Genomic DNA, 15,657 nt, shown 5'->3' on the forward strand with positions numbered 1-15,657 from the left:
CAACCAAGGGCAACCAAGTCTTCCAACCCTCCAATGGTCCAATTTAGTAACAGACCTTCTCAGAGAAGCGAGCTAAATTAGGAGACTCCCAGACTCACCCCCTGCACAGGGCTTCTACATTCCTTGTATCAGGGAAAGTTTCTTCCTACCTTGTGCCTCTACCCGACTCTAGCCTGTGGACCCAGAGCGGGTGTGAGCAGCTCTTACCCGGGACTGCTGGTGCTTCTGGTAGAACTCGGCCACATTAAAATCATCCAGGTCGACCAGCAGGCTTTGTTTACACATCTCACAGGTCTTCACAGTGCCAAGATCTGCTCCTTAAATTAAAGAATTTTGTTACGCATAACCCTTTTGGTGTTGACATTTTGCGAGCGAATTTGTGTGTGTGTTAGGAATTCTGCATTTCAGTGGCCTTCTTTTTTAAAGTCAGTCAGTTTTCTTTTCTTCAGGCTCAAGGTAGAAAATGACCTTGAACCTGAGATCCAAAAAATTTCCTTTGTCATCATTTTCATTATTATGCAAGCTTCCTGTGAGTGAAATTCCCAGGAATTTCACCTGTTTTAAATAACAGGTCTTGCTTTGTGTTTAAATATAAACATATTGGTTCATAAAATTAGAATTACTAAAAAAAAAAAAAAAAATTAGAATTACTACATGGAGGCTGAGAGTCGGTAACACAAGTGTTTGCCAGAAGAGTGAATATTATGTCTATGTTACTGTTGTTTTTCCTGGCAGATCTAACACTGGTCCAAGCAAATAAATTAGTAAGGACCGAATTGGTGGCAGAAGCTATCCTCGATCTGTGGCTTAAAAATCTGTCTTTACTCCTGCCCAGGTGACTTGCCACCTGAGAAGAGTGAGGGACCCTGGGGCCATGTGTGGGCACTGGTATGGCAGTATCTGGGGCCAATGCTTGAGCCTGAGTTCAGCCTCATTTGGGAAAAGAAACAGGAGAAGGCTTCCTTTGTTGCTGGTTTGTTGGGTTTTTTTTTAACGTGAATTCTAGATCAGCACTTTTTCCTCTGCTTATCCTATTCCCCAGTGCAAAAGTGGAAGATGCAGATCTGTGGCTGTTATGTCTAAGCAAGCGTGTTGCCATATGCCCTTTCCCCCTGGTGTAGGTGCTGCAGTTTGGCTAATGATGTACTAGTGTTTATTTTATGCATTAGAAAACAGAGGACTGGGAATTCCTTTGGCGGCCCAGTGGTTAGGACTCTGCACTTCCACTGCAGGGGGCCCCGGGTTCAATCCCTGGTTGGGAACTAAGATTCCACAAGCCAAGAGGTACAGCCAAAAAAAAAAAAAGAAAACAGAGGACTAATAGGGTTTTATACCCCAGTTCTATTTTTCCCCACTGGGGATACAAAGAAGTAGTAAATAATAGAGAATTTCAAAAGACAAGGATGAACAGCGATCCCTTATCTGCATTTTGTTGACTTGATTTTTTTTTTTTTTAAGCATCATTCTATAATACTTAAGGCTATGGAAGGTCCCATGTGTCCTCCAATCTAATCCTGCCAGATCACACCCAGACCAGCATTAGCATTTACAAGCATTTAGCAGTACTTTCATCACACATCTCATGAGTAATTTTTTCTGTGCTAGATGTTTAATTAGCCCAAATTTCTCGTAAGATAAAGCATTGCACAGCATAGTCATTAGCGGCTGAGATCCACTTGTTCTTTGCTCTCTGAAGGGCTGGGTACTCTGCTCACTGTGTGGAGATGCATTTAAGTAGCTCGGGCAGTGGGCGCTCCTACATTTCTCCTGCAGACGTGGAGAAAGGGCCTCAGGGAGGAGAGAGTTAACGGGATCATCCTGTGTGTTCATTGCCTGATTAAATAGTGTGCTGTGCTTGCTGAGGGGGCGTGGTGACACGCCACGGGGACAGGGTCAAGTTCTAGGTCTCCTGGGCTGTCTGGCACAATGATAACCAAGGAGGAGAACATGGAGGAGAAGCGAAACAGCATCTGGCTCTGGGGTAAAAAGTTTTCAGAAAGGGGAGTCTAAAAGCCTTAGGTCTTTTTGAAGTGAAGTGTTCTTTGCATTGGCGTCCTTTTTTTTTTTTTTTTTTTTGCGGTACGCGGGCCTCTCACTGTTGTGGCCTCTCCCGTTGCGGAGCACAGGCTCCGGACGCACAAGCTCAGGAGCCATGGCTCACGGGCCCAGCCGCTCCGCGGCATGTGGGATCTTCCCGGACCGGGGCACGAACCCTTGTCCCCTGCATCGGCAGGCAGACTCTCAACCACTGCGCCCCCAGGGAAGCCCTGGCGTCCTATTTTTTTTGTTGTTGTTATTCAAGTTGCTCTTGTTCCTAAATGTTTTGAAGAAATCTCCTGTTCTCTGCCAAGGAAACTGCAGCCGACCTACTGACATGGCTGTATTTAGGTTATAACCTCCCTCGGGAGTTGAGAACGGGGTTTCACACCCAGTTACAAGATCTGTTAAAGACAGAGCTGACAAAATGAGCACAATGGGACTCTCTTTATCTAATATGGCGGCAGAAAAATTAGATCACTGCTCTTTTCGTTGCCGCAAAAGGGCAGCTGGGCTCAGCTCCTAGGTGCTACCCCAACCCCTCTCCCCAAGTAAAAGGAAGCAGAACTGGTCTGTCTACCAGCTGCCGTGGCCGCTGTGTGTTTGCTGAGACCCAGCCATAGACCCAATTCTAGTTTCCTTCCTCCTGGGAGGCAATCTTAGCATCTCTGCTCAGGCCTCGAGCAGGGGTAAAATTCGACAGCACGTTCCAGGATTCTTCCCTGAGCCTTGGAAACAAAACAAAACTCATTTCCCTCCCATAATTTGAAGGCAGCTTAGTCCTGCCCCTGTCCTTCGGGGGCTGTGAGCAAGGGCCCCGTTCCCCCCGAGCGACTGCTGCCGTGAGCTGTCATCAAGGCTGCGAGTCCCACAGGGCGGCGCCTCGGGTTAAGTATTCGGCACGTGTGTCGTTCCGCCTTTCCCACCTACCTGATGTTATTTTCACTTTAAGCCATCTTTTCAGGCACTCCGGATGGACAGACCGCAGGCTTCCCACGCAGCCGCACGGCTCCACGAGGGTATTGGCGGGGGAACCCCCGGCTATCTGACAGATGCGACACAAGTCTCCCTCCTCCTCAGAGTCCTCCTCCAGGAGACTAAGTGGAAAACAAGCCCTCGTCACCAGGAGTCCACACGTTTGCAGTTTCCGCAAATACCAGCTCCCAGAGCGTAGGGTGGGGCGGGGAGGAAAAGGGAGCCATCCCCCCCGCCCCCCCGCCCCCATGCCGTCCTGGGGGCTAACCCACTGCTCCCTCTGACCCTGCTGAAGATTCTTCCCGGTATGACGGTTACTGATAACAGGGTCAGGGATTCTTTATCTTTTCTTTTTAGGCCGCAGCAGGCAGGTGGTAGAGGTATTTAAAATTTTTTTTAATTTCCTTTTTTTTAGGCCACACCCCGCAGCATGTGGGATCTTAATTCCCTCACCAGCGATCGAAGCCCGCCCCCGCTGTAGTGGAAGCACACAGTCTAAACCACTGGACCATCAGGGAAGTCCCTAGGTTCACGATTTTTAAGTCAGGCTCCTTTGCAGTTATTGATCCGTGTGAGCTAACCAGGAGCATCAGCGCTCCTATCACACATCCAAAGGTTGGGCAAGAGCTCCAGAGGGAAACTGAGCCAGAGGCTAGGAGCTCTTTTCCCCGCAGCCGCCAGGGCCTGCCTTTGAGGTTTGCTTCTAAAACTTGTGAGTTTGATGACTTTGGACAAGGTGCTTGAGCTTTCCAGGTCTCTGTTTCCTCATGTGTAAAGCCATGATGATCCGACTACTGCTACCCACTTGTAGGGTCATGGGGCGGCCTGGAAGGGGTGATGAGGGTGAACCTGTTGTGCAGACAATAAAGTGCATCTGGAGTCTGGTAAAGTATTGGCATGTGGAGACCACTCGGTAGATGTTGGTTGGGATGAGTGATGAACCAGTGAACTTGGACGTGAACTCACCAGTAACTCAACCCTTGCCAATAAACTATGCTAACATTCCAGAATATAAGCTGCTGGAATGTGATGAATATGGAATTAATGAAAATGTAAGCAAACGTATTTGTGTCTCATAAATGGTGAGTCGATAGCTGGTTGATGTTTCTGTAGGGAGGCTTTTGAGGAATCTAAGGCTAATTTTTTGTTCTTTAGAATCCTCATGGGCCTAGGGACTCTCTGGTCAAGGAAAGCAAAACTGGCTAGAGACTAAAATCAAAGGAGAGGAAGAAATGGACATTACTGTAGATATAGGAGTGTATGCTCAGTGTCTTAAAAGAGTTTTCTCCCCAAGAAAGGGAAGTTCAATGAAAAGGAACAGAATTATACTATCTCATGGTGGGCACAAATAAAAGAAGAGATATGCCATGTTTACCAAAGAAAGACTCGATGTCTCCAAGATGTCAGTTCTCTCCCAAATAATCTATAGATTCAATGCAGTTCCAATGAACATCCCCAAAAGCTGATTTTTAAATGTATATAGTCAAGGACTCTTAAGGAACAAAGTGGGGAGGGAGGCTTTTGCACTTATAAACTTATAAATCTTCAGTCATTGAGATGGTGTGCCTTAGGGAAAAACAACAACAAAAAAAACAGAACAGACAGAACAGAGAGCCCTGAGACAGACTTATATATTTATAGTTATGTTATGTGACAGATGTGGCTCTGCAGGGGAAAGATCCTGGGACACATTGGTATTCACAATGCATACCTCACACCACAAATTAAATATCACACTTAAGTCCAAAATTCATTTCACATGAAGTCCTAAACGTGCACAGGAAAACTGTAGAGATTTTGGAAGAAAATAGGAAGAATGTCATAATGACCCCAGGTTAGCAAAGGATTTCTTAAGACAACAAGGTACAAATCACAATCTGTAAAGAAGATGGATACAGTTGGCTACATTAAAATTAAGAATTTATTTTCATTAAAAAACATCAAGAAAGAGGAGAGACAAACTACAAATTGAGAAAAGATATTTCCAACACATAACTGTCAGAGAATCAGATTAATAGCTAGACTATATAAAGGATTTAAATATCTATATATTCTAAAAGAAAAATGGGCAGAAGACATAGATACGCGTTTTGTAGAAGAAATAGAAATGGTCATTTAACATTTAAAAGAGCCAACAGGGACTTCCCTTGTGGTCCAGTGGTTAAGACTCCCTGCTCCCAATGCAGGGGCCACAGGTTCGATCCCTGATCAGGGAACTAAGATGCCGCATGCCACACAACGTGGCCAAAAAAAATTTAAAAAGAGCCAACAGAACACCCAACCTTACTAACAGTCATGAAAATGTAAATTAAAGCCACGGTATCATTTTACTCCCATGCGACTGGTGACAATTTGTAAAGCCAATCAATACAAGTGCTGACAAGGATGGACAACAGTATACATCACTGTTGAGACAATACATTGGCATTACTTGTATGGTGGAAGCTGTGCTACACGCCAGTCCAGCAAGTCCGCTCCTGCATAAATATCCTAGAGAACTCTTCCCATGTGCACCAGGAGACGTTTACAAGAATGTTCATGCAGCACTGTGTACAGAAAACAGTAAAGGACCCAAATGTCCATCGACAGGAGAATGGCGAAATTGTCTGTAGTGGTGAAAGCAAATGCATTAAAGCCCCAAAATATCAACCAGGATGCATCTGGCTAACGATGTAAAGGGAAAAAGCGAGTCACGGAAGAACAGATATTCCATTTCTAGGGAGTTCAAAAACAATAGTAACATTTCTACAGAATTCAAAAATATATACAATATGTTGTTTAGGAATACATATGCTCATATGGTGAAGCCATGAAGCAAAAAAACTTCCAACAAGAAACTAAAAAGCAAAGGAATGATAATTGCAATGCAAGAATGATTTCCAGAGGGTTTAGGGGGTTGGGAGGGAGGAGATGAAGGAGGGAGATGAGGAGATAGAGTGAGTGAGGGGCTCCCAAGCTCCAGTGATGTTCTGTTCGCTGGAAGGTGGGCACAGGGATGCCCGGGTTTTGTTCTGCTTCTAATTCTCTAGAGGGTGCGTATGTTATATGCTTGTTTGTATGAATCAAGCGAACATTTTTTTTTCTTTCTTTTTTTTTTTTTTTGCAGTACGCGGGCCTCTCACTGTTGTGGCCTCTCCCGTTGCGGAGCACAGGCCATGGCTCACGGGCCCAGCCGCTCTGTGGCATGTGGGATCTTCCCGGACCGGGGCACGAACCCGTGTCCCCTGCATCAGCAGGCAGACTCTCAACCACTGCGCCACCAGGGAAGCCCTCAAGCGAACATTTTAAAGAGTGTAAGTGGCATTGAGAAATGGGCTTGAAATCTTAAAATAAGGCATATTATAAAATATGAACCAATGTTTACTAAAAATTGCATTTATATGCAAAGATAAAAGACTGGAAAGAGTTTTTCACAGTGCTTTTCTCTGGATTATAGGGTTATTGGTGATTTTTCTTTAAAGTTTATATTTTTAATACTTCCTAAAATGAATAATTTTGAAATAATAAGAAAAGCATAAGGTTTATTGTATACAGAAAAAAGAGTGATAAACGAAGTACACAAATAGTAGCTGTTTAATGCATTACTACACCTAGAAGTGGGTGCATTTTTAAAAGAAGTCATTTTTAGCCCGAAGGCATTGCTTTGGGATGGTGGAGGTCCAGACCCCTGCCAAGTGGGTTTGAAGAGTATTTTTGGGTAGGTGAGGATGGATGGGTGCTGAGACCTTTTGGCCCTTAACCCTGGGTCTGTCTTTTGGTAGTTTGTTTGATATGGAAAAAAAAAAAGGTGCTGCTAACAAGGAAATTACTTCATTCCTGCAGTCGAATGATAGACAAGAGTGTGTGAGCATTCTAAGTCGTATCTTTTCCTCCTTTTTGCATTCAGATTCATTGCCATGGAATTTTCCCACTTACAGATGAATATCAATGGGATAATTAATGACCCAGTGAGCCATACTAACACAAAAAAGAGGGCTCGCATTCAAAGAATCACTTTCCAGATCAGTAAGCCAATATCAGGGCATGGTAACACCTATCATAAATTAAATGGTCAAATCCCGACATGGTGTTTAACGACAGCTTTAGAAAGTATTGCAGTTCATAGTTGTGAAATATCCCAAAATCATCTCACAAGAAAGGAGAGATCAAAGAAAAGAGCAATTCAAAAAAGATCTTATTTCTCTCTTTCTTGTGCATGTGAAGCAGCACATAAAATGGAAGCAGTGGTCACCCCAGCGTGGCCCTTCAGAGAACTGAGGTAGCTATGGCAACTGTTGGAGACCGGCCTTTTAGTTTGGAAGGTTCAAATTCTAGAACTGTTGGTTGGATTTGCGCAGAGCTCATGGGGGAGAGCTGGTGAACTTCCAAGTGCTGAATGGCTCCTTCTCTGGGGAGATGACAACCATTTCATAAAAAAATCTTGGTTCCTAATTGCTAGGGGGAAAGGGAAGCCCTATGTAGAAGTCAGAAACCCTTGGGACTTCCCTGGCGGTTCAGTGGTTAAGACTCCATGCTTCCACTGCAGGGGGCACGGGTTCGATCCCTGGTCGGGGAACTAAGAAACTGTAAGCTGCAAGGTGCGACCAAAAACAAACAAGCAAACCCCCAAAACCCTTATATTTGGCAAACTTGCCTTTTATTTTCTTTGTTTTTAAAAATTTTATTTATTTTTTATTGGAGTATAGTTGCTTGCCTTTCTTAAAGTTATGGTATTCAAGGAAAAAAACACTTTGGGAATACTGAAGAAATTGGGCTGGAACACTGAACGTTTCTTTGTAGAGACATATATTTTAAAAGCAACAAACTAGACAATTTTCTTGAAAGAAGAAATCATTAAAATGTCAAGGAAGGGCCTCCCTTGACTTAGAATCCCCATGACCCTTTAAGGAAAGCACTGCTTATTTTCGTGTTAGAGAAATAGAATTTAGAAATATATATGTATATTCATATAATTATGAAAACTCCTCACCTTTCTTGTAATTTCTTGAGTTTCTCAGGGTTTGCCTTTATTTTAGTGGCTTCCTTTTCATCGGTGACGCCAGGGACCTCCATTCTGCTCCCATTGTCATTTTGATTTGGGAACTCAGACACTGCAAAGAAATTAAAAGGTGTATTTTCTTGCAGGGACCTGGGCACATGCAAGTGGCCTTGTAAATTCGTTTCTGATGGAGAGGAGCTGGAAGACTGCACCAAGGACAAGCTGCTTTGAGGATTTAGTAAGAGATCTTCTGTATGTAATGGAGCCTCCTGAGATTGGCTTGTTAAAGTAATATGTTCTGCTCCCCTGACATCAAATTCATGCACACTGTTTACAGGAAAATAACTGTGGTTTTCAGCACTGGCAAATAGATTCCTATTTCTAATGGGGGACAGTGGTTGACGAACATTAAACCTGGAGCTTCCCTCCGAGTCTGAACTGGGAGCTAAGGTAGATGATGTGGACAGGTCTGCCGGAGCATCGTCTCTCAGAGCAGAATGCATGAATGAGCCTGGAGTGTTGTAAGATGAATCCATTGACGATCTTGGAGCTGCTGGTCTACCAGCAAGAAAACAGCCAAGAGGATTATTAGAATCACTTAAATGGGCCTGCCAATCTCTTTCATAATCATGGGTTCCAGGCCTGTCTTCCATAGAAGTGACCTCACGAAATACATTTTCAGCATTAAGGTCATCCTCCAGACTGCTTTTGGATTTGGTGTCCCATGAATGAAAGGTCTTCTCATTTTCACCGTCACTGCTGTCTTTCTCTTTAGCAGACCCCCCGTCAGGCCGCCCAGGGTCTTGGAATATCCCTTGCCAGATGGAAGGCTGCCCTGTCACTAGCCACATTGCACTGCTAATTCGTAATGAGCCATGACTGGACTCACTTCTCCTTACAGAATTCGCTCTGCAATTGGCAGGATTTTCTTCAAAACTTTTATTTTTGGCCTGAGTGGCCAATGTCCCAAGAAATCTACTTCTCTTACGATTGGAAGGAGAACGGAGCGGGTGCATAGCAGCCAACAAAAGTTCTTCCTCTACATGGGTTTCCTCTTCAGTGTCATCGTTTTCTTCTTCAGAGTTTGAGGATAAAACGGAATAAAAATCTTCATCTCTGAACCGAAACATCATTCTTCTTGGCCCTTCCAAGGTGGTAGCTACGAGTGGTGGCCCCAAGGACTCGGTCAACTCTTGAGGACTGTTTGTTCCTTGGAAGGCCTGGGATAGGGCCGGGTGTGGTTCCTTCTGGGAGAGAGCACTCAGGTCTTTTTTTTTGGCTTTCTCGGGGGTATTCTCCATCACCGTTATTAGCTGTGAGGATGGGACCAAGTTTCTTCTCTCTCGAGTTGGCCTCTTCAGCTTGGTGTCACTTGCCCACATTGGACCTTCTTGTTGAACGATTGGATCTGTATTGAGAAAAGATAAGCTTATCATTTTACTGTAGGTGCTCACAGATGAGAGACCTCTAACACCAAGGGTGAGGGTCCCATAAGGCAACAAACAAGCCCTGGAGAGGAAAACGGGCATGGTTAAAATGACTGGAGGTACTGAAGGAGTACAGGACAGTTAGTTTCAGTTTACCGCGTATGAACTGTCTTCTGTTTTTGTTTCTTTTTTTTTTTTTTTTGGCTGTGCCGTGTGACATGTGGGATCTTGGTTCCCTGACCAGGGATCGAATCCTTGCCCTTTGCAATGGAAGCACCGAGTCTTAACCACTGGACCACCAGGGAAGTCCCTATGAACTCTCTTTTGTACATTTGTGGAGCTCAGGTTGGTCCTGGGGCAGCACAATGACCCTGAGGATACAGATCCTTTCTGCAGAAGCTCTGGGAAGACTGTCCAGCCCCACATCAGTCAGGGCTGATGATGGGTAAAATCTCTCAAATGATGGTTTCCATACCAGTATTTACTGAGAAGGAAAACCAACACTCCAGGAATGACTACTACAAAACCCACCAGTGCTTTCTCATCCCAATTTGTTCAACATACATTCAGGACACTCCTGCTTCACATACAGCTTTACAAAACATTAAGAAATGTACAGTCTACTCTGGCAGATTGGGAGGAAGGCTCTAGAAGCTGCTGCCCAGTTAAATTGATGATCATGGTTACATTTACTACTCAGTGCAAATAAAAATCATAACCCTCTGATGAAATCACGATCTCCTCTTTGCCACTAGCCCCTAGTCAGTTTGTAACCTCTGACTGTGATAGAATTCCTCTCCGTTGCCCCCTGAAAGAGGAGAGAGGTCAAGTGCCCAAAGGGGTAGGAATGTCTATGGGTGAAATGGTTTGGTCAAAGCTTGCCTTATAAAAATAATGCATAAGCACTATTGAGGGCACCATGCTAATTGTGTTACATGCACACAGTTAGGCTCACAACCCTGTGGAACAGGTGCCACAATCACACCACATCATAAGTGAGAGCACCAAGGCTTAGGGAGTCACATAACTTGCCCAAGATCCTATTTCCAGTAAGTGATGGAGTGAACATTTGAACTCAGATCTGCCTGATGCTGCAATTTGTAACCACTACCCTGCATTACTCCTGAAGACACTGGCTGGACTAACAATTTCCTTGTAAAAACAAGAATCCACTTAATTCCTAGTGTGTGCACTGTTGAGGGTTTTTACCCTCTCAACGTGGATAGGACACTGGACCTACTTCTCTGATGCCACTGTCCTGTGTTCCCTCCTGCCATTGGCCACCCCCTTCTGCTCCCCCCTCTGCTATCCTGTAGGATCTGGTGAGGCGCTGCCATCCTTATCGTTCGGCTCCCAAAGCGGTTCACCCTGTAGAGTGGACAGGACTCCACAGCTTTGGCAGGGCCTGTGTGGTAACAGCTCAGGCAGGTGAAACAGAAATCCTCCAAGCGTCTGGCTTAGCCGAAGACCAAGTCAATACAGACTTGCTTTAGTGGAGGCGCCTCTCGGGAGCAGCAGTCTGCGTCTCCAACATCCTGATACTCCATAAGCCTCCTTTTATTGTTAACTGCATGGGACAATCAGGGACGCAGTGAGAATCTTTACTCATCAGCTCTTCTAGAAATCAGTTAAGCTTTCTTATCAGGCCCCTCCTAGGTTTTATAAACCCCAGTAAGAGACGTAGCAGTGATCCTAGGGTGCTCTGGGCGTCTGGCTATGGATGTAAAGGATTGGAGCTGTGTGCCCACCCAGGCTGGGCTGATGGCGTTTTAAGGAACAAATGCTTCTATGTGACAATCTGAATTCTCTCTCTCTCCATATATATATATATATATATATATATATATATTTTTTTTTTTTTTTTTTTTGCGGTATGCGGGCCTCTCACTGTTGTGGCCTCTCCCGTTGCGGAGCACAGGCTTTGGACGCGCAGTCTCAACGGCCATGGCTCACGGGCCCAGCCGCTCTGCGGCATGTGGGATCTTCCCGGACCGGGGCACGAACCCATGTCCCCTGCATTGGCAGGCGGGCTCTCAACCACTGCGCCACCAGGGAAGCCCTTTTTTTTTTTTTTTAAGAAAAAAATGATATGGAGGATTCGGAAGGGTAGGCTTTGGTTAAATACTTTTTTTTGTTTGTTTTTTTTTAATTTAATTTTTTTATACAGCAGGTTCTTATTAGTCATCCATTTTATACACATCAGTGTATACATGTCAATCCCAATCTCCCAATTCATCACACCACCACCCCCTCCCACCACTGCTTTCCCCCCTTGCTCTCCATACGTTTGTTCTCTACATCTGTGTCTCTATCTCTGCCCTGCAAACTGGTTAATCTGTACCATTTTTCTAGGTTCCACATATATGCGTTAATATACGATATTTGTTCTTCTCATTCTGACTTACTTCACTCTGTATGACAGTCTCTAGGTTCATCCATGTCTCTACAAATGACTCAATTTCGTTCCTTTTTATGGCTGAGTAATATTCCATTGTATATACGTACCACATCTTCTTTATCCATTCATCTGTCGATGGGCATTTAGGTTGCTTCCATGACCTGGCTATTGTAAATAGCGCAGCAATGAACATTGGGGTGCATGTGTCTTTTTGAATTATGGTTTTCTCTGGGTATATGCCCAGTAGTGGGATTGCTGGGTCATATGGTAATTCTATTTTTAGTTTTTTAAGGGACCTCCATACTGTTCTCCATAGTGGCTGTATCAATTTACATTCCCACTAACAGTGCAAGAGGTTCCCTTTTCTCCACACCCTCTCCAGCATTTGTTGTTTGTAGATTTTCTGATGATGCCCATTCTAACTGGTGTGAGGTGATACCTCATTGTAGTTTTGATTTGCATTTCTCTAATAATTAGTGATGTTTGAGCAGCTTTTCATGTGCTTCTTGGCCATCAGTATGTCCTCTTTGGAGAAATGTCTATTTAGGTCTTCTGCCCATTTTTTGATTGGGTTGTTTGTTTTTTTAATATTGAGCTTCATGAGCTGTTTATATATTTTAAAGATTAATCCTTTGTCCATTGATTCGTTTGCAAATATTTTTTCCCATTCTGAGGGTTGTCTTTTCTTCTTGTTTGTAGTTTCCTTTGCTTTGCAAAAGCTTTTAAGTTTCATTAAGTCCCATTTGTTTATTTTGTTTTTATTTCCATTCCTCTAGGAGGTGGATCAAAAAAGATCTTGCTGTGATTTATGTCAAAGAGTGTTCTTCCTATGTTTTCCTCTAAGAGTTTTATAGTGTCTGGTCTTAAATTTAGATCTCTAATCCATTTTGAGTTTATTTTTGTGTATGGTGTTAGGGAGTATTCTAATTTCATTCTTTTACATGTAGCTGTCCAGTTTTCCCAGCACCATCTATCGAGGAGACTGTCTTTTCTGCATTGTATATCCTTGCCTCCTTTGTCATAGATTAGTTGACCATAGGTGCGTGGGTTTATCTCTGGGCTTTCTATCCTGTTCCATTGACCTATATTTCTGTTTTTGTGCCAGTACCATATTTTCTTGATTACTGTAGCTTTGTAGTATAGTCTGAAGTCAGGGAGTCTGATTCCTCCAGCTCTGTCTTTTTTTCCCTCAAGACAGCTTTGGCTATTCTGCGTCTTTTGTGTCTCCATACAAATTTTAAGATATTTTGTTTTAGTTCTGTAAAAAATGCCACTGGTAATTTGATAGGGATTGCGTTGAATCTGTAGATTGCTTTGGGTAGTATAGTCATTTTCACAATATTGATTCTTCCAATCCAAGAACATGGTATATCTCTCCATCTGTTGGTACCATCTTTAATTTCTTTCAACAGTGTCTTATAGTTTTCTGCATACAGGTTTTTTGTCTCCCTAGGTAGGTTTATTCCTAGGTATTTTATTCTTTTTGTTGCAAAGGTAAATGGGAGTGTTTCCTTAATTTCTCTTTCAGATTTTTCATCATTAGTGTATAGGAATGCAAGAGATTTTTGTGCATTAAATTTTGTATCCTGCTACTCTACCAAATTCATTGATTAGCTCTAGTAGTTTTCTGGTGGCATCTTTAGGATTCTCTATGTATAGTATCATGTCATCTGCAAACAGTGGCAGTTTTACTTCTTCTTTTTCAATTTGTATTCCTTTTACTTCTTTTTCTTCTCTGATTGCTGTGGCTAGGACTTCCAAAACTATGCTGCATAATGGTGGTAAGAGTGGACATCCTTGTCTTGTTCCTGATTTTAGAGGAAATGCTTTCAGTTTTTCACCATTGAGAATGATGTTTGCTGTGGGTTTGTCATATATGGCCTTTATGAGGTTGAGGTAGGTTCCCTCTATGCCCACTTTCTGGAGAGGTTTTATCATAAATGGGTGTTGAATTTTGTCAAAAGCTTTTTCTGCATCTATTGAGATGATCATATGTTTTTGTTTGTTTGTTTGTTTGTTTTTTGTTTGTTTTTTGCGGCATGCTGGCCCCTCACTGTTGTGGCCTCTCCCATTGCGGAGCACAGGCTCCAGACATGCAGGCTCAGCAGCCATGGCCCATGGGCCCAGCCACTCCGCGGCATGTGGGATCTTCCCGGACTGGGGCACGAACCCGTGTCCCCTGCATCGGCAGGCAGACTCTCAACCACTGCGCCACCAGGGAAGCCCGATCATATGGTTTTTATTCTTCACTTTGTTAATATGGTGTATCACATTGATTGATTTGCGTATATTGAAGAATCCTTGCATCCCTGGGATAAATCCCACTTGATCATGGTGTATGATCCTTTTAATGTGTTGTTGGATTTTGTACTGTTGTTTGCTAGTATTTTGTTGAGGATTTTTGCACCTATATTCATCAGTGATATTGGTCTCTAATTTTCTTTTTTTGTAGTATCTTTGTCTGGTTTTGGTATCAAGGTGATGGTGGCCTCATAGAATGAGTTTCGGAGTGTTCCTTCCTCCGCAGTTCTTTGGAAGAGTTTGAGAAGGATGGGTGTTAGCTCTTCTCTAAATGTTTGATAGAATTCACCTGTGAAGCCATCTGGCCCTGGACTTTTGTTTGTTGGAAGATTTTTAATCACAGTTTCAATTTCATTACTTGTGATTGGTCTGTTCATATTTTCTATTTCTTCTTGGTTCAGTCTTGGAAGGTTATACATTTCTAAGAATTTGTCCATTTCTTCCAGGTTGTCCATTTTATTGGCATAGAGTTGCTTGTAGTAGTCTCTTAGGATGCTTTGTTTTTCTGCAGTGTCTGTTGTAACTTCTCCTTTTTCATTTCTAATTTTATTGAATTGAGTCCTCTCCCTCTTTTTCTTGGTGAGTCTGGCTAATGGTTTATCAGTTTTGTTTATCTTCTCAAAGAACCAGCTTTTAGTTTTATTGATCTTTGCTATTGTTTTCTTTGTTTCTATTTCATTTATTTCTGCTCTGATCTTTATGATTTCTTTCCTTCTGCTAACTTTGGGTTTTGTTTGGTCTTCTTTCTCTAGTTCCTTTAGGGGTAAGGTTAGATTGTTTATTTGAGATTTTTCTTGTTTCTTGAGGTAGGCCTGTATAGCTATAAACTTCCCTCTTAGAACTGCTTTTGCTGCATCCCATAGGTTTTGGATCGTTGTGTTTTCATTGTCATTTGTCTCTAGGTATTTTTTGATTTCCTCTTTGATTTCTTCAGTGATCTCTTGGTTATTTAGTAACGTATTGTTTAGCCTCCATGTGTTTGTGTTTTTTATGTTTTTTTCCCTGTAATTGATTTCTAATCTCATAGCATTTTGGTCAGAAAAGATGTTTGATATGATGTCAATTTTCTTAAATTTACTGAGGCTTGATTTGTGACCCACGATGTGATCTATCCTGGAGAATGTTCCATGTGCACTTGAGAAGAAAGTGTAATCTGCTGTTTTTGGATGGAATGTCCTATAAATATCAATTAAATCTATCTGGTCTTTTATGTCATTTAAAGCTTGTGTTTCCTTGTTAACTTTCTGTTTGGATGATCTGTCCATTGGTGTAAGTGAGGTGTTAAGGTCCCCAATTTTAATGTGTTACTGTCGATTTCCCCTTTACAGCTGTTAGCATTTGCCTTATGTATTGAGATGCTCCTATGTTGGGTGCATATATATTTATCATTGTTATATCTTCTTCTTGGATTGTTCCCTTGATCATTATGTATTGTCCTTCCTTGTCTCTTGTAACATTCTTTATTTTAAAGTCTATTTTATCTGATATGAGTATTGCTACTCCAGCTTTCTTTTGATTTCCATTTGCATGGAATATCTTTT

At 42.7% G+C, this 15,657-nt stretch overlaps 1 protein-coding gene across 1 annotated transcript in view; it reads right to left on the reverse strand.

Annotated features, from left to right (window-relative positions):
- Window positions 1–15,657, reverse strand: part of MARCH10 (membrane associated ring-CH-type finger 10) — an 80,620-nt gene that overhangs the window by 18,652 nt on the left and 46,311 nt on the right. The window contains exons 5-7 of the mRNA XM_029213124.1: window positions 7,982–9,398; window positions 2,968–3,134; window positions 208–317 (exon numbers count right to left, since the gene is read on the reverse strand). Coding sequence (XP_029068957.1) covers window positions 208–317; window positions 2,968–3,134; window positions 7,982–9,398 — 1,694 coding nt within the window. The remainder of the gene's footprint in view (window positions 1–207; window positions 318–2,967; window positions 3,135–7,981; window positions 9,399–15,657) is intronic.

Source organism: Monodon monoceros, unplaced genomic scaffold (genome assembly GCF_005190385.1).
Source record: "Monodon monoceros isolate NGI ecotype Baffin Bay Population unplaced genomic scaffold, NGI_Narwhal_1 Super_Scaffold_9, whole genome shotgun sequence".
Taxonomy (NCBI): Eukaryota; Metazoa; Chordata; class Mammalia; order Artiodactyla; family Monodontidae; genus Monodon; species Monodon monoceros.